Here is an 18,400-nt window from a genome sequence, read left to right as displayed (position 1 = left end):
CAGACATCATGACACACCGACGTCATGACACGCCGACGTCATGACACGCCGACGTCATCACACGCCGACATCATGACACGCCGACGTCATGACATGCCGACGTCATGACACGCCAACGTCATGACACGCCAACGTCATCACACGCTGACGTCATGACATCATGACACGCTGACGTCATGACACGCCAACGTCATGAAACGCAGACGTCATGACATCATGACACACCGACGTCATGGTACGCCGACGTCGGGACACGCCGATGTCATGACACGCCGACATCATGACATCATGACACGCCGACATCATGACATCATGACACGCCGACGTCATGACGCCGACGTCATGACACTCCGACGTCATGACATCATGACACGCCGACGTCATGACACACCGACGTCATGACACGCCGACGTCATGACACGCCGACGTCATCACACGCCGACATCATGACACGCCGACGTCATGACACGCCGACGTCATGACATGCCGACGTCATGACACGCCAACGTCATCACACACTGACGTCATGACATCATGACACGCTGACGTCATGACACGCCAACGTCATGAAACGCAGACGTCATGACATCATGACACACCGACGTCATGACATCATGACACGCCGACATCATGACGCCGACGTCATGACACGCCGACATCATGACACGCCGACGTCATGACACGCCGACGTCGTGACATGTCGAAGTCATGACACGCCGACGTCATGACACGCCGACATCATGACACGCCAAAGTCATGACATCATGACATCATGACACACCGACGTCATGACACGCCGACGTCATGACACGCCGACATTATGACACGCCGATATCATGACCCGCCGACGTCATGACACGCCGACGTCATGACACGCCGACGTCATGACACGCCGACATTATGACACGCCAACATCATGACACGCCGACGTCATGACACGCCGACGTCATGACATCATGACACGCCGACGTCATGACACGCCGACGTCATCACACGCTGACGTCATGACACGCCGACGTCATCACACGCCTACGTCATGACACGCCGACATCATGACACACTGACATCATCAGATGCTGACATCAAAGCAGAATGCCGAGAGTTACATCACTTCCTGCCATAAAGTTTCATTAACTGAAAGTTTCTCTTAATTCCCAAACATCCGATTGTCTGGTCCTGACTGCGTCATTAGACATCCTGATTGGCCCGTCTTTCAGGTGTGTGATGCAGGAAGTCTACTCAGAGAAAAACAAAGCCATAAAACTCAGCGAAGAAGACAAACAGCAACAGATGTGGCTGATTTTATGTATATGAAGCGCTTTTTTCTGCGACATGACACTTCCTGTGCGATCTAATCAGCAGTCCGAGCTGAGCTGGAAGCCTCACCTTCACATTTCAGACCCTGTCGGACCAGACCCCACAGCATCTCCCCACAGTCATCGCAGAAGGCCGGAGCTTTGTAGGAGTGCACGTAGAGTGCATGAGGCCGGATCTGGAAGTCCTCCTGAGTGGCTAGAGCTGAAATACAGAAGCAAGCTGTCAGAAACCAGACACAGATGTGGGAACTGACAGTGATCCAACTGGAAGTTTTGAACAGATTTAAGATCAGTTTTACAGGCTCAGCTCCCGAACAGCTGGGTAGAAATGTAGATGAAGCCGAACCTCTTTTTCAGCTTTTCTTCCCAGGAGAAGATAAAAACATGTCAGATGATGAAACTGAAGCAGCAACACATCTGTAAAAAGTTGCAACAGGCTGGAAAACAGAAGAAAACAAAACCGGAACCTCTGGATCTGATTGTTCAGTCTTTAGTTCTGGTCTATGTTCAGGTTCCTAAAGCACTAGGGGACAACAGAACCAGAGAGGACAGCTGGTTTTCCTTCAGGAGGTCTGTGTGCCACCTGACGCTCCTGGTGGTGTTCATGCTGCTGTCTGCCGGGGAGGAAGCTGGAGAAACTGCTGAACACTGACTTCTTCTCTCCTTGCTCCTCCTCCACTTTCTCTGTTTCACAGCCGTTCTGTTAATGTTAGCTTATTTTATCCTAGCATCTTTGCTGATCTTATTTTATGTTAGCTAGTCTGAGCTTAAAGCTGGGGTAGGTAATGATGAGGAGCTGGCAAGATGTGAAAGTGGCGCCCTATCTTGGCCCCTCCCCTATATTGGGTCCTCCCCCTGCATTGGCTCCTCCCCCTCTGGTTCTGCTCCTTGCGTGATCCGAGGTTTTTTCATTCGCAGCTTTTTCAGCCAATGATTTTCTCTTTCTCGGCTGTTTAGCAGGAGGAGACAAATAAACCGAGCCGGTTCGGGAAATCCTTCCTGCATTTTCTCAGCCATGTTTGCCTTCCGAGTTTCTTCTTCACTACTTTGTATTTTCATCCTAACACGCTGTTTATATGCAGGGTGTGGCTATCAGGTATGCGCTGCTGGAGGGGGAGGAGGGGAGCCGGGAGAAGAAGCTATGAAATATAAGAAATGAACAACTCCATTTGGGTCGGAATGTTTGGATTGGTCAGAGTTTTTACAGATTTACAGTAAACTGAGGCGTCTAACTATATTTCTTATTGTTCATGATTACAGAATGTATAGACTACTATCAGGACGAGGAACCACTTCACCCAGAGTAACATGTCTCTCAGACGACTTACTGGAGATTTAACTTGTTTATATTTACTTAGCTTTGTTTTGTCTTCACTAAACTTATTATAGCTTATGTGATGTCAGCTTATTTTAGCTTAATTCGGCTAATTTTTTTACACTGTCTTAACTTTTTCTTATCCACCCCTAACCCTCCCCCCTGAGCCGTAACCTTATGGTGGTGGAGGGGTTTGTGTGTCCTGAAGATCCTAGCAGCTATGTTGTCGGGGGCTTTATGCCCCTGGTAGGGTCACCATGGCAAACAGGTGTCTAGGAGAGGGACCAGACCAAGCACGGCTCATCAACCTCTATGATGACGACAAACCTGGGCATAAATGTTCCCTTGGGTTACCGGGACCCCCCTCTGGAGCCAGGCCTGGAGGTGGGGTACGAGCGCGAGTGTCTGGTGGCCGGGCCTTCGCCCATGGGGCCCGGTCGGGCTCAGCCCGAAAGGGTTACATGGGCCCCACCTCCCGTGGGCTCACCATCTGCGGGAGGAGCCGTAGGGGTCGGGTGCAGTGTGAGCTGGGCGGCAGCAAGAGGCGGGGACCCTGGCGGTCCGATCCCCGGCTGCAGAAGCTGGCTCTAGGGACGTGGAACGTCACCTCTCTGGTGGGGAAGGAGCCTGAGCTTGTGCGCGAGGTTGAGCGGTTCCGGCTAGATATAGTTGGACTCACCTCGACGCATGGCTTGGGCTCTGGAACCAGTACCCTCGAGAGGGGCTGGACTTTCTTCCACTCTGGAGTTGCTCATGGTGGGAGGCGCCGAGCAGGTGTGGGCATTCTCATCAGCCCCCAGCTTGGTGCCTGCACGTTGGGGTTTACCCCGGTGGATGAAAGGGTAGTTTCCCTCCGCCTCCGGGTGGGGGGACGGGTCCTGACTGTTGTCTGTGCTTATGCACCGAACAGCAGTTCAGAGTACCCACCCTTTCTGGGGTCCTTGGAGGGAGTGCTGGAGGGTGCTCCTTCTGGGGACTCCATTGTTCTGCTGGGGGACTTCAATGCTCACGTGGGCAATGACAGTGAGACCTGGAGGGGAGTGATTGGGAGGCATGGTCCCCCCCCTCTGAACCCAAATGATGTTTTGTTATTGGACTTCTGTGCTCGTCATGGATTGTCCATAACGAACACCATGTTCCAACATAAGAGTGTCCATATGTACACCTGGCATCAGGATTCCCTGGGCCGCAGTTCGATGATGGATTTTGTAGTCGTATCATCGGACCTGCGGCCACATGCCTTGGACACTCGGGTGAAGAGGGGGGCGGAGCTTCAACTGATCACCACCTGGTGGTGAGCTGGCTCAGATGGTGGGGGAGGAAGCCGGTCAGATCTGGCAGGCCCAAACGTGTTGTGAGGGTCTGCTGGGAACGTCTGGCTGAGTCCCCCGTCAGAGCGAGCTTCAACTCCCACCTTCAGCAGAGCTTCAACCATGTCCCGAGTGAGGCGGGGGACATTGAGTCCGAATGGGCTGTGTTCCGTGCCTCTATTGTTGAGGCGGCCAGCCGGAGCTGTGGCTGTAAGGTCGTTGGTGCCTGTCGTGGCGGTAATCCCAGGACTCGTTGGTGGACACCAACAGTGAGGGATGCCGTCAAGCTGAAGAAGGAGTCCTATCGGGCCTTCTTGGCCTGTGGGACTCTGGAGGCAGCTGATGGGTACCGGCAGGCTAAGCAGCATGCGGCTTCAGCTGTTGCCGAGGCAAAAGCTCGGCATGGGAGGAGTTCGGCGAGGCCATGAAGAAAGACTTCCGGACGGCTTCGAGGAGATTCTGGTCCACCATCCGGCAGCTCAGGAGGGGGAAGCAGTGCTCCATCAACACTGTGTACAGTGGAGGTGGGGAGCTGCTGACCTCAACTCGGGACGTTGTGGGTCGGTGGAGGGAATACTTCGAAGACCTCCTCAATCCTACCAACACGTCTTCCGATGAGGAAGCAGAGCTGGGGGACTCAGGAGTGGACTCTCCTATCTCTGGGGCTGAAGTCGCTGAGGTGGTCAAAAAGCTCCTTGGCGGCAAGGCCCCGGGGGTGGATGAGATCCGCCCGGAGTTCCTTAAGGCTCTGGATGCTGTGGGGCTGTCCTGGCTGACACGCCTCTGCAGCATCGCGTGGACATCGGGGACAGTACCGCTAGATTGGCAGACTGGGGTGGTGGTCCCCCTTTTTAAGAAGGGAGATTGGGGAGGATTCCAAGATGGCGTCAGTGTGAGCAGTCGTGTTTGTCCACCGCCTGATAATTTACCTGTTACACCACCGATAGTCTTTTTTTTTTTTTTTTTTCGGATTTTAAGCAGCTGATCTCTCTCAAGAATGTCTAAACCTCCTAAACAAGGTCGGACTAAATAACCTCGCGAGCTCTCGAAGGATTGTGCTAACCGTGAAGAGGCTAGCTCCGACTGCACTGGCGCCGCCATTGCTGCAGCTGAACTTTCTTCAGAAGCACTACTAAAGCACATTTCAGAGACAGTTGCAGGGGAGGCCAGGCATACTCAGACTATCATGAGGGAAGCATTTGCTAAGTTTGAGTCTTCCTTGGACACTAAGATCGATAACATTATCAAACGCATTGATGATGTTGCTGCAGCCTCTGATTTGCATGCCTCCCGCTTGACCGAGGCAGAGACGCGCATCTCGGTGCTCGAGGATGAGGTCATACCGCTGAAAAGGAAGGTAGCCGAATTGGCTAAAGCTAATACAGAGCTGATGGCAAAGATCACGGACATCGAGAGCCGGACAAGGCGGGATAACATTCGCATGCTAAATCTGGGGGAGTCTACAGAAGGCAGTGACCCAGTCGCCTATTTTTCAAAGTTTCTCCCTAAACTCCTGCAATTGCCCGTCGCTGATATCCAAATCGACCGTGCGCACCGTGGCTTTGGCGTTCCCTCGGATGGCCGCCATCGCCCCATCGTTATCAAGATTCACCGCTCCAAAGATGTCTCCTCCATCTTGTCCGCTGCCAGACGCATGGATAACCTCCAACATGAGGGCCGTCCTCTTCGCATCGTGCCTGATATTCCACCCTCGGTTCGGGTCGCCAGGAGGGCGTTCAACGACATCTGAACGGATCTCATCGAGAAGAATATTCGCTTTTGGATGGCATTCCCGGCTGTGCTGTCTTTCGAGATAAGTGGGGTAAAAAAAACATTCAAAGATCCCAAGGATGCCAGGGCTTTCTTGGCATCTCAGTGAATAATGAGATCGCTTCTCGTGGCTGATTTGGACGCTGGTTTGAAGACTGATTGGTGGGTGTGTTTGCTCTGCGGTTTTCTGTCGTCCTCGATGTTTGGCAGGGCTGCCTTTGAGCTCTGCAGACATTCAGTGATTATCACCTGTGTTATGGTAATGCTGCACTGTTTTTATATTGCCCTGTAGTTATTATTCTTTTAACACGCTGGTATCATACGTTAAAGCTGTTTCTGGCTCTTATATTTTTTCTTAAGCATCTTACCTTAATGTGCAATATATTGCTTGGTGGACAGGGAGGGATGAGTGGAGATTCGAGGAACCTCAGTTTGTTGTTTTTATTTTTTAGCATATCCTGATTGTGGCAGGATAAGTAGTGAAGGCTTTTTTTTTCTCTATAGGAGTTTTAGATATGGCTGTTCCTTATCTCCTCCTTACTTTCTTTTGTATTATTGTATTGTTCATGTTTTGTGTTTTTTGTTGTGTTGGTTTTTCTCAGGTCCAGGACTTTATAGTTGTGTCTTACATCATCTGTACATGTGGTTTTGTTTTGTTTTTACTTAAATGCCAAATACCACCCATTTAAAATTTCTTAGTCTGAATGTCGGGGGTCTCAATAATCCAGTGAAACGTGTTGCTATACTGAACTACCTGCGTTGTCAGGGGGTCCAAATTGCCATGCTACAAGAGACCCACTTGTTGAGAGGTGATATAAACCGTTTAGCTAATAAATTTTATAAAGTTGTTGTACATTCCTCTGCTTCAAATAAATCGAAAGGGGTGGCAATTATCTGCCGATGCAATTTACAATTCAAGTGTCTGGATTGCTGGTCCGATAATAATAGCAATGGCAAAAATTCACATAGAACAGTCAGACTTAGCTCTGTTATCTTTATATGCCCCTAATGTTTTTGACAAAAGGTTCTATGATCAGATTACAAAAATAATGCTTGAACTATCAAAGGTTTAAGTTTATTGTAGGCGCTGATTTTAACGCTGTGACGGACCCTTCCCTTGACAGATCTAGCCTTTCCCAAAACGTAGATCAAAAACATGCCACAGAAGCACTTTGCAAATGGGCTAATGAAACTGGAGTTGTTGATCTCTGGCGTATATTGAACCCTAGTACCAAAGATTTTACACATCGGTCTGCCAGACATAAATCTTTTTCACGTATTGATTATTTTTTTGTTTCCAGAAGCTGCTTTCAAAATGTTTCCAGTATTACCCAAGTGCCCTTTTCTCTTTCCGATCATAAAGCTGTAATCGTCCGTGCTTCTTTACTTTCTAACCCAGCCCATGCCCCTCGGTGGCGTTTCAAAACTACCTTCCTACAAAGGGATGATTTTAAGACACAGTTTATTTCTGAGCTGAAGATCTGTATCGATATTAATAAGGGTTCAGTTAGTGATCCTAGGATTCTGTGGAATGCTATTAAGGGTTTTATTCGCAATAATGCTACGAGCTATGCTTCTCACATTAAAAAATCCAGAATGGCCAGATTGCATATTCTGCAGAGTAAACTTGCCGTTTTTGATAATCTGTTGCAGCAATCCTATGATGAAGAAATAGCTTTAGAGTACGACCTAATTAAAAAAGAAATTAACAATATCCTCAAACACCGTGCTGAATTTTTAATACATAAAACCCGACAGTTTTACTATTTTAATGCGGCCAGACCTAGCCATTTACTCGCACCTAGATTAAGAGCTGATGAACACTTTTCAGATATTACATCTGTTAAAGCTGTTGATGGGCAAATTTTGGTAGAGCCTAATGATGTTAATTCTGTTTTTCGTTCTTTTTATGTTAATCTGTACAGCTTTGAACTTATATATGATGAAAAGACCTGCCATGATTTCCTTAGAGGTGCTCATTTGCCCAAGTTGCCTGAGGAGGACTTGCCTAAATTAAACTGCCCTGTCACATTACATGAGCTTAAAGAGGCCGTCCTAGATATGTGCAGAGGTAAGTCCCCTGGCCTGGACGGAATTCCTCCTGAATTCCCAAATGATCCCAAATAACTTTTTGGGATCATTTGGGGCCCTTAATGTTTGACATGGTGCAGTGGTTCTTTTGCTAGAGATGTAAATTCAGCGATTATATCACTCCTGCTTAAAAAAGATAAGGACCCACATGAATGCTCTAGTTATAGGCCCCTCTCCCTTCTGAATGCTGATTTAAAAATATTTGCCAAATTACTTGCGCGTAGACTTAGTCCTTTATTGACTAAATTAATCAATTGTGATCAAACGGGCTTTATTAAATCAAGGTCTTCTTCTGACAATATGAGAAGACTACTTCATATCATACATGGTGCCCAAACACTACAACTACCTGCTGCAGTTTTTTCTCTGGATGCCATTAAGGCGTTTGACCGCTTAGAATGGCAGTACATGTGGTCTCTGTTAGAGTCATTCGGTCTGGGGTCCCATTTCATAAACATGGTCAAAGTGCTATATAGTAATCCAACAGCCAAGTTTGTTCCTCGCCCTTTAAAGTGGCCAGAGGCTCCAGACAAGGTTGTCCTTTAAGTCCTTTGTTGTTTGCACTGTCTCTGGAGCCTCTGGCTCATACAATACGCAGGTCTGATAGTATTACCCCCATTTCACTCAATGACACAGAACATCATATTTCTTTATACGCGGACGATGTCCTGTTATATGTGGGGAGCATTCATTCAATCTCAAACTTACTCTCCATCTTTAGCAGTTTTAGTGATATATCTGGCTACAAAATCAACTGGGATAAGTCAGCCTTTTTGCCCCTGAATGACTCAATGAGAAATAGTACAATACCCGCGGACATCCCTGTAGTTAAAACATTTAAATATCTAGGTATTGAGATTTCTGCCTCTTTGCACTCTATTGTCAAAACTAATTATGAGGGTGTTTTGTCCAAGATTACAGCTGATTTAGAGAGGTGGTCGTCTTTGCCAAATTCCCTAAGATCACGTGTCTCAATCATTAAAATGAATGTTCTGCCCCGTATTAATTTTCTGAGCTCTATGCTCCCACTTCCACCATTGTCTCGCTACTGGGATAGATTGCAAAGAGTCATCACTAAATTTATATGGAATGGAAAACGTTCCCATTTGAAATTGTCCACAATACAACGTCGTAGGTCCGCAGGAGGCTTGTCACTACCCAACTTCAGGCTGTATCACTGGGCTTTTACACTACGGCCATTGGTCACCTGGTTTAACAGTTCGGTGGATGTGGCTTGGCGGTGCTTGGAAGAACCTTTGGCATTACCCATTAAAGTTACAAGAATTATTATTTGCAAACACTCCTCTGAAGAAATGCCGGACACTGTATGGTCCCATTCTATCTCATACCATCACAGTATGGCGCTCTGTAGAGAAAGCATGTGGTATTACGTCTAATTGGAATCCTTATTCCCCCATCTTTAATAATGAAGGTATTCTCATTGATAAATGCTGTATTAAACAAGCTGAGTGTAGACATTGGTTCGATAAAGGTGTACGTTCCCTTGGCGATATATTCGGTGAAAATGGCCTGCTCTCATTTGAGGATCTGTGCGTTAAGTTTAACTTACAGTGCTCCACTTTCTTTTTCTTTCTGCAGTTAAGATCAGCCATGAAAGCCTATGGGGTACCTTGGCAGGTTCCACTGAAAAAACATCCTCTCCTTAGGTTTTTTAATTGCACCAGTGGACTAAAAGGTGTTATTTCTAAGTTGTATGTTTATACTCTAGAAATGGTTTATGTTCCTTTACACTTGGATTCCTGTTGGCAAACGGATGTCCCTAATATTCCACAAGATTTTGACTGGGAAGCAGTATGGGACTCTGTATTACACTCATCCAAGAACCCTGATCACCAACAGATTCATCTGAACATTATTCACATTATTCACCTGGGGTCACCTTGGATCACCTGGGACCACCTGGGACCACCTGGGACTACCTGGGACTACCTGGGACCACCTGGGACCACCTGGGACCACCTGGGGCCACCTGGGGCCACCTGGGACTACCTGGGGCCACCTGGGGCCACCTGGGACCACCTGGGACCACCTGGGACTACCTGGGACTACCTGGGGCCACCTGGGGCCACCTGGGACTACCTGGGGCCACCTGGGGCCACCTGGGACCACCTATGGATGGAGCCACGATGGAGGACATGACCTCCTTGGTTAACGGTCGGAGAAGTTTTTTCTATCTGTGCATGGTGTTACACCAAGTCAGCTCTATCTGTCCATGCTGACACTTAGAACATACAGTTTGACACTTTTCAATCATGTGTTCATTTTCATTAGAACAGGCCTCTGGGGGACTTAGACTGGTCCACTACGGACTGACTGTGCAGAAATGGGACTGATGGCTTGTCAAAAATAAAAATGATATATCTGCGTTGGAACAGACAGAAACAGCAGAAACTGTCTTAGATCATATATTAGAAATCTGTCCTTAATAAAATAAAAGTTTCTGCAGTGAATACAGTTTGATAGAAAGCAAAACATCTGGAAGACGTGGATGAGCATCTTACCTGAAAGCACCACCTCCACCAGGTCGCCCTCGCGGATTTCCTCTGCCGATGTCAGACGCTGCAGGATGTTGTCAGAGTTCAGGTTGTGACGGAAGAGCAGGATCTTATCGAACATCCCAAAAAATCCACATTCAGGGAACTGAGGAGGGAAAGCGATGATCTTAATGCTAATAAACAAGAAATGGCTCAGAAGACAAAGGAAATCTAGTCCTAGAATGTTGGTCCACCTCTGGGTGGGTTTCATATGTTTACTCTGTAGTTTCCATATGTTGAGGAAAAAATGACCTGACTAAAAATTCCTCTTTCTGCTTTACACTTTACGTCAAGCTCAAGTGTAATGTTTTCATCTTTGGATATGAAGAAGAACATCGACTAAGCTGAGACGGATAATATGACTGTCAAATTTCTGCACCCTGTAGACGTGACTGAAGCCACTGACAATTCCGTGTTTTCAGGAAATTAGCAGTGTGTAGGTAGCATGTAGCGTGTAGTATGTAGCAGGTAACAGTTAGTATGTAGCGTGCAGTATGTAGCAGGTAACAGTTGGCATTTAGCGTGCAGTATGTAGCAGGGAACAGTTGGCATGTAGAGTGTAGTATGTAGCAGGTAACAGTTAGCATGTAGAGTGTAGTATGTAGCAGGTAACAGTTAGTATGTAGCGTGTAGTATGTAGCAGGTAACAGTTAGCATGTAGAGTGTAGTATGTAGCAGGTAACAGTTAGCATGTAGAGTGTAGTATGTAGCAGGTAACAGTCAGCATGTAAAGTGTAGTATGTAGCAGGTAACAGTTAGTATGTAGCGTGCACTATGTAGCAGGTAACAGTTAGCATGTAGAGTGTAGTATGTAGCAGGTAACAGTTAGCATGTAGAGTGTAGTATGTAGCAGGTAACAGTCAGCATGTAAAGTGTAGTATGTAGCAGGTAACAGTCAGCATGTAGAGTGTAGTATGTAGCAGGTAACAGTTAGTATGTAGCGTGTAGTATGTAGCAGGCAACAGTTGGCATTTAGCGTGCAGTATGTAGCAGGTAACAGTTGGCATGTAGAGTGTAGTATGTAGCAGGTAACAGTTAGTATGTAGCGTGTAGTATGTAGCAGGTAACAGTTAGCATGTAGAGTGTAGTATGTAGCAGGTAACAGTTAGTATGTAGCGTGCACTATGTAGCAGGTAACAGTTAGCATGTAGAGTGTAGTATGTAGCATGTAACAGTTAGCATGTAGAGTGTAGTATGTAGCAGGTAATAGTTAGCATGTACAGTGTAGTATGTAGCAGGTAACAGTCAGCATGTAAAGTGTAGTATGTAGCAGGTAACAGTTAGTATGTAGCGAGCAGTATGTAGCAGGTAACAGTCAGCATGTAGAGTGTAGTATGTAGCAGGTAACAGTTAGTATGTAGAGTGTAGTATGTAGCAGGCAACAGTCAGCATGTAGAGTGTAGTATGTAGCAGGTAACAGTTGGCATTTAGAGTGTAGTATGTAGCAGGTAACAGTTAGCATGTAGAGTGTAGTATGTAGCAGGTAACCGTTAGCATGTAGAGTGTAGTATGTAGCAGGTAACAGTTAGTATGTAGCGTGTAGTATGTAGCAGGTAACAGTTAGTATGTAGCGTGCAGTATGTAGCAGGTAACAGTCAGCATGAAGAACGTAGTATGTAGCAGGTAACAATTAGCATGTAGAGTGTAGTATGTAGCAGGTAACAGTTAGTATGTAGAGTGTAGTATGTAGCAGGTAACAGTTTGTATGTAGCGTGCAATATGTAGCAGGTAACAGTTAGCATGAAGAATGTAGTATGTAGCAGGTAACAATTAGTATGTAGAGTGTAGTATGTAGCAGGTAACAGTTAGTATGTAGCGTGCAGTATGTAGCAGGTAACAGTTAGTATGTAGAGTGTAGTATGTAGCAGGTAACAGTTAGTATGTAGCGTGCAGTATGTAGCAGGTAACAGTTAGCATGAAGAGTGTAGTATGTAGCAGGTAACAGTTAGTATGTAGCGTGTAGTATGTAGCAGGTAACAGTCAGCATGTAGAGTGTAGTATGTAGCAGATAACAGTTAGCATGTAGAGTGTAGTATGTAGCAGGTAACAGATAGTATGTAGCGTGCAGTATGTAGCAGGTAACAGTTAGCATGTAGAGTGTAGTATGTAGCAGGTAACAGTTGGCATTTAGCGTGCAGTATGTAGCAGGTAACAGTTAGCATGTAGAGTGTAGTATGTAGCAGGTAACAATTAGCATGTAGAGTGTAGTATGTAGCAGGTAACAGTTAGCATGTAGAGTGTAGTATGTGGCAGGTAACAGTTAGTATGTAGCGTGCAGTATGTAGCAGGTAACAGTTAGCATGAAGAGTGTAGTATGTAGCAGGTAACAGTTGGCATTTAGCGTGCAGTATGTAGCAGGTAACAGTTAGCATGTAGAGTGTAGTATGTAGCAGGTAACAGTTAGTATGTAGCGTGCAGTATGTAGCAGGTAACAGTTAGCATGAAGAGTGTAGTATGTAGCAGGTAACAGTTGGCATTTAGCGTGCAGTATGTAGCAGGTAACAGTTAGCATGTAGAGTGTAGTATGTAGCAGGTAACAGTTAGTATGTAGCGTGCAGTATGTAGCAGGTAACAGTTAGTATGTAGCGTGCAGTATGTAGCAGGTAACAGTTAGCATGAAGAGTGTAGTATGTAGCAGGTAACAGTTAGTATGTAGCGTGCAGTATGTAGCAGGTAACAGTTAGCATGTAGAGTGTAGTATGTAGCAGGTAACAGTTGGCATTTAGCGTGCAGTATGTAGCAGGTAACAGTTAGCATGTAGAGTGTAGTATGTAGCAGGTAACAATTAGCATGTAGAGTGTAGTATGTAGCAGGTAAATGTTAGCATGAAAAATGTAGTATGTAGCAGGTAACAGTTAGTATGTAGCGTGCAGTATGTAGCAGGTAACAGTTAGCATGTAGAGTGTAGTATGTAGCAGGTAACAGTTAGTATGTAGCGTGCAGTATGTAGCAGGTAACAGTTAGCATGTAGAGTGTAGTATGTAGCAGGTAACAGTTAGTATGTAGCGTGCAGTATGTAGCAGGTAACAGCATGAAGAATGTAGTATGTAGCAGGTAACAGTTAGCATGAAAAATGTAGTATGTAGCAGGTAACAGTTAGCATGAAAAATGTAGTATGTAGCAGGTAACAGTTAGTATGTAGCGTGCAGTATGTAGCAGGTAACAGTTAGCATGTAGAGTGTAGTATGTAGCAGGTAGCAGTTAGTATGTAGCGTGTAGTATGTAGCAGGTAACAGTTAGTATGTAGCGTGCAGTATGTAGCAGATAACAGTTAGCATGAAGAATGTAGTATGTAGCAGGTAACAATTAGCATGTACAGTGCAGTATGTAGCAGGTAACAGTTAGCATGTAGAGTGTAGTATGTAGCAGGTAACAGTTAGTATGTAGCGTGCAGTATGTAGCAGGTAACAGTTAGCATGAAGAGTGTAGTATGTAGCAGGTAACAGTTGGCATTTAGCGTGCAGTATGTAGCAGGTAACAGTTAGCATGTAGAGTGTAGTATGTAGCAGGTAACAGTTAGTATGTAGCGTGCAGTATGTAGCAGGTAACAGTTAGTATGTAGCGTGCAGTATGTAGCAGGTAACAGTTAGCATGAAGATAGTAGTATGTAGCAGGTAACAGTTAGTATGTAGCGTGCAGTATGTAGCAGGTAACAGTTAGCATGAAGAGTGTAGTATGTAGCAGGTAACAGTTAGTATGTAGCGTGTAGTATGTAGCAGGTAACAGTCAGCATGTAGAGTGTAGTATGTAGCAGATGACAGTTAGTATGTAGCGTGCAGTATGTAGCAGGTAACAGTTAGTATGTAGAGTGAAGTATGTAGCAGGTAACAGTTAGTATGTAGCGTGTAGTATGTAGCAGGTAACAGTCAGCATGTAAAGTGTAGTATGTAGCAGGTAACAGTTAGCATGAAGAATGTAGTATGTAGCAGGTAACAGTTAGCATGAAGAATGTAGTATGTAGCAGGTAACAGTTAGTATGTAGCGTGCAGTATGTAGCAGGTAACAGTTAGCATGTAGAGTGTAGTATGTAGCAGGTAACAGTTAGCATGTAGAGTGTAGTATGTAGCAGGTAACAGTTAGCATGTAGAGTGTAGTATGTAGCATGTAACAGTTAGTATGTAGCGTGTAGTATGTAGCAGGTAACAGTTAGCATGAAGAATGTAGTATGTAGCAGGTAACAGTTAGCATGAAGAATGTAGTATGTAGCAGGTAACATTTAGCATGTAGAGTGTAGTATGTAGCATGTAACAGTTAGTATGTAGCGTGCAGTATGTAGCAGGTAACAGTTAGCATGAAAAGTGTAGTATGTAGCAGGTAAATGTTAGCATGTAGAGTGTAGTATGTAGCAGGTAACAGTTAGCATGTAGAGTGTAGTATGTAGCAGGTAACAGTTAGTATGTAGAGTGTAGTATGTAGCAGGTAACAGTTAGTATGTAGCGTGCAGTATGTAGCAGGTAACAGCATGAAGAATGTAGTATGTAGCAGGTAACAATTAGCATGTAGAGTGTAAGATGTAGCAGGTAACCGTTAGTATGTAGAGTGTAGTATGTAGCAGGTAACAGTTAGCATGAAGAATGTAGTATGTAGCAGGTAACAGTTAGCATGTAGAGTGTAGTATGTAGCAGGTAACAGTTGGCATTTAGCGTGCAGTATGTAGCAGGTAACAGTTAGCATGTAGAGTGTAGTATGTAGCAGGTAACAATTAGCATGTAGAGTGTAGTATGTAGCAGGTAACAGTTAGCATGTAGAGTGTAGTATGTAGCAGGTAACAGTTAGTATGTAGCGTGCAGTATGTAGCAGGTAACAGTTAGCATGAAGAGTGTAGTATGTAGCAGGTAACAGTTGGCATTTAGCGTGCAGTATGTAGCAGGTAACAGTTAGCATGTAGAGTGTAGTATGTAGCAGGTAACAGTTAGTATGTAGCGTGCAGTATGTAGCAGGTAACAGTTAGTATGTAGCGTGCAGTATGTAGCAGGTAACAGTTAGCATGAAGAGTGTAGTATGTAGCAGGTAACAGTTGGCATTTAGCGTGCAGTATGTAGCAGGTAACAGTTAGCATGTAGAGTGTAGTATGTAGCAGGTAACAGTTAGTATGTAGCGTGCAGTATGTAGCAGGTAACAGTTAGCATGAAGAGTGTAGTATGTAGCAGGTAACAGTTAGTATGTAGCGTGCAGTATGTAGCAGGTAACAGTTAGCATGTAGAGTGTAGTATGTAGCAGGTAACAGTTGGCATTTAGCGTGCAGTATGTAGCAGGTAACAGTTAGCATGTAGAGTGTAGTATGTAGCAGGTAACAATTAGCATGTAGAGTGTAGTATGTAGCAGGTAAATGTTAGCATGAAAAATGTAGTATGTAGCAGGTAACAGTTAGTATGTAGCGTGCAGTATGTAGCAGGTAACAGTTAGCATGTAGAGCGTAGTATGTAGCAGGTAACAGTTAGTATGTAGCGTGCAGTATGTAGCAGGTAACATTTAGCATGTAGAGTGTAGTATGTAGCAGGTAACAGTTAGTATGTAGCGTGCAGTATGTAGCAGGTAACAGTCAGCATGAAGAACGTAGTATGTAGCAGGTAACAATTAGCATGTAGAGTGTAGTATGTAGCAGGTAACAGTTAGTATGTAGAGTGTAGTATGTAGCAGGTAACAGTTTGTATGTAGCGTGCAATATGTAGCAGGTAACAGTTAGCATGAAGAATGTAGTATGTAGCAGGTAACAATTAGTATGTAGAGTGTAGTATGTAGCAGGTAACAGTTAGTATGTAGCGTGCAGTATGTAGCAGGTAACAGTTAGTATGTAGCGTGCAGTATGTAGCAGGTAACAGTTAGCATGTAGAGTGTAGTATGTAGCAGGTAACAGTTAGCATGAAGAATGTAGCATGTAGCAGGTAACAGTTAGCATGTAAAGTGTAGTATGTAGCAGGTAACAGTTAGTATGTAGCGTGCACTATGTAGCAGGTAACAGTTAGCATGTAGAGTGTAGTATGTAGCAGGTAACAGTTAGCATGTAGAGTGTAGTATGTAGCAGGTAACAGTCAGCATGTAAAGTGTAGTATGTAGCAGGTAACAGTCAGCATGTAGAGTGTAGTATGTAGCAGGTAACAGTTAGTATGTAGCGTGTAGTATGTAGCAGGCAACAGTTGGCATTTAGCGTGCAGTATGTAGCAGGTAACAGTTGGCATGTAGAGTGTAGTATGTAGCAGGTAACAGTTAGTATGTAGCGTGTAGTATGTAGCAGGTAACAGTTAGCATGTAGAGTGTAGTATGTAGCAGGTAACAGTTAGTATGTAGCGTGCACTATGTAGCAGGTAACAGTTAGCATGTAGAGTGTAGTATGTAGCATGTAACAGTTAGCATGTAGAGTGTAGTATGTAGCAGGTAATAGTTAGCATGTACAGTGTAGTATGTAGCAGGTAACAGTCAGCATGTAAAGTGTAGTATGTAGCAGGTAACAGTTAGTATGTAGCGAGCAGTATGTAGCAGGTAACAGTCAGCATGTAGAGTGTAGTATGTAGCAGGTAACAGTTAGTATGTAGAGTGTAGTATGTAGCAGGCAACAGTCAGCATGTAGAGTGTAGTATGTAGCAGGTAACAGTTGGCATTTAGAGTGTAGTATGTAGCAGGTAACAGTTAGCATGTAGAGTGTAGTATGTAGCAGGTAACCGTTAGCATGTAGAGTGTAGTATGTAGCAGGTAACAGTTAGTATGTAGCGTGTAGTATGTAGCAGGTAACAGTTAGTATGTAGCGTGCAGTATGTAGCAGGTAACAGTCAGCATGAAGAACGTAGTATGTAGCAGGTAACAATTAGCATGTAGAGTGTAGTATGTAGCAGGTAACAGTTAGTATGTAGAGTGTAGTATGTAGCAGGTAACAGTTTGTATGTAGCGTGCAATATGTAGCAGGTAACAGTTAGCATGAAGAATGTAGTATGTAGCAGGTAACAATTAGTATGTAGAGTGTAGTATGTAGCAGGTAACAGTTAGTATGTAGCGTGCAGTATGTAGCAGGTAACAGTTAGTATGTAGAGTGTAGTATGTAGCAGGTAACAGTTAGTATGTAGCGTGCAGTATGTAGCAGGTAACAGTTAGCATGAAGAGTGTAGTATGTAGCAGGTAACAGTTAGTATGTAGCGTGTAGTATGTAGCAGGTAACAGTCAGCATGTAGAGTGTAGTATGTAGCAGATAACAGTTAGCATGTAGAGTGTAGTATGTAGCAGGTAACAGATAGTATGTAGCGTGCAGTATGTAGCAGGTAACAGTTAGCATGTAGAGTGTAGTATGTAGCAGGTAACAGTTGGCATTTAGCGTGCAGTATGTAGCAGGTAACAGTTAGCATGTAGAGTGTAGTATGTAGCAGGTAACAATTAGCATGTAGAGTGTAGTATGTAGCAGGTAACAGTTAGCATGTAGAGTGTAGTATGTGGCAGGTAACAGTTAGTATGTAGCGTGCAGTATGTAGCAGGTAACAGTTAGCATGAAGAGTGTAGTATGTAGCAGGTAACAGTTGGCATTTAGCGTGCAGTATGTAGCAGGTAACAGTTAGCATGTAGAGTGTAGTATGTAGCAGGTAACAGTTAGTATGTAGCGTGCAGTATGTAGCAGGTAACAGTTAGCATGAAGAGTGTAGTATGTAGCAGGTAACAGTTGGCATTTAGCGTGCAGTATGTAGCAGGTAACAGTTAGCATGTAGAGTGTAGTATGTAGCAGGTAACAGTTAGTATGTAGCGTGCAGTATGTAGCAGGTAACAGTTAGTATGTAGCGTGCAGTATGTAGCAGGTAACAGTTAGCATGAAGAGTGTAGTATGTAGCAGGTAACAGTTAGTATGTAGCGTGCAGTATGTAGCAGGTAACAGTTAGCATGTAGAGTGTAGTATGTAGCAGGTAACAGTTGGCATTTAGCGTGCAGTATGTAGCAGGTAACAGTTAGCATGTAGAGTGTAGTATGTAGCAGGTAACAATTAGCATGTAGAGTGTAGTATGTAGCAGGTAAATGTTAGCATGAAAAATGTAGTATGTAGCAGGTAACAGTTAGTATGTAGCGTGC

At 44.8% G+C, this 18,400-nt stretch overlaps 1 protein-coding gene across 1 annotated transcript in view; it reads right to left on the bottom strand.

Annotated features, from left to right (window-relative positions):
- The window catches only part of LOC306767843 (serine/threonine-protein kinase D3-like), a gene marked incomplete at its 3' end in the record, with an annotated part of 422,350 nt that overhangs the window by 260,893 nt on the left and 143,057 nt on the right, over window positions 1-18,400 (bottom strand). The window contains exons 2-3 of the mRNA XM_079255977.1: window positions 10,325-10,463; window positions 1,387-1,518 (exon numbers count right to left, since the gene is read on the bottom strand). Of these exons, the coding sequence (XP_079112103.1) occupies window positions 1,387-1,518; window positions 10,325-10,439 (247 nt within the window). The 5' untranslated portion in view covers window positions 10,440-10,463. The remainder of the gene's footprint in view (window positions 1-1,386; window positions 1,519-10,324; window positions 10,464-18,400) is intronic.

The sequence above is a fragment of the Telmatherina bonti genome (genome assembly GCF_933228915.1).
Source record: "Telmatherina bonti genome assembly, chromosome: 16".
Classification (NCBI taxonomy): Eukaryota; Metazoa; Chordata; class Actinopteri; order Atheriniformes; family Telmatherinidae; genus Telmatherina; species Telmatherina bonti.
This window is presented reverse-complemented; position numbering and strand designations above follow the sequence as displayed.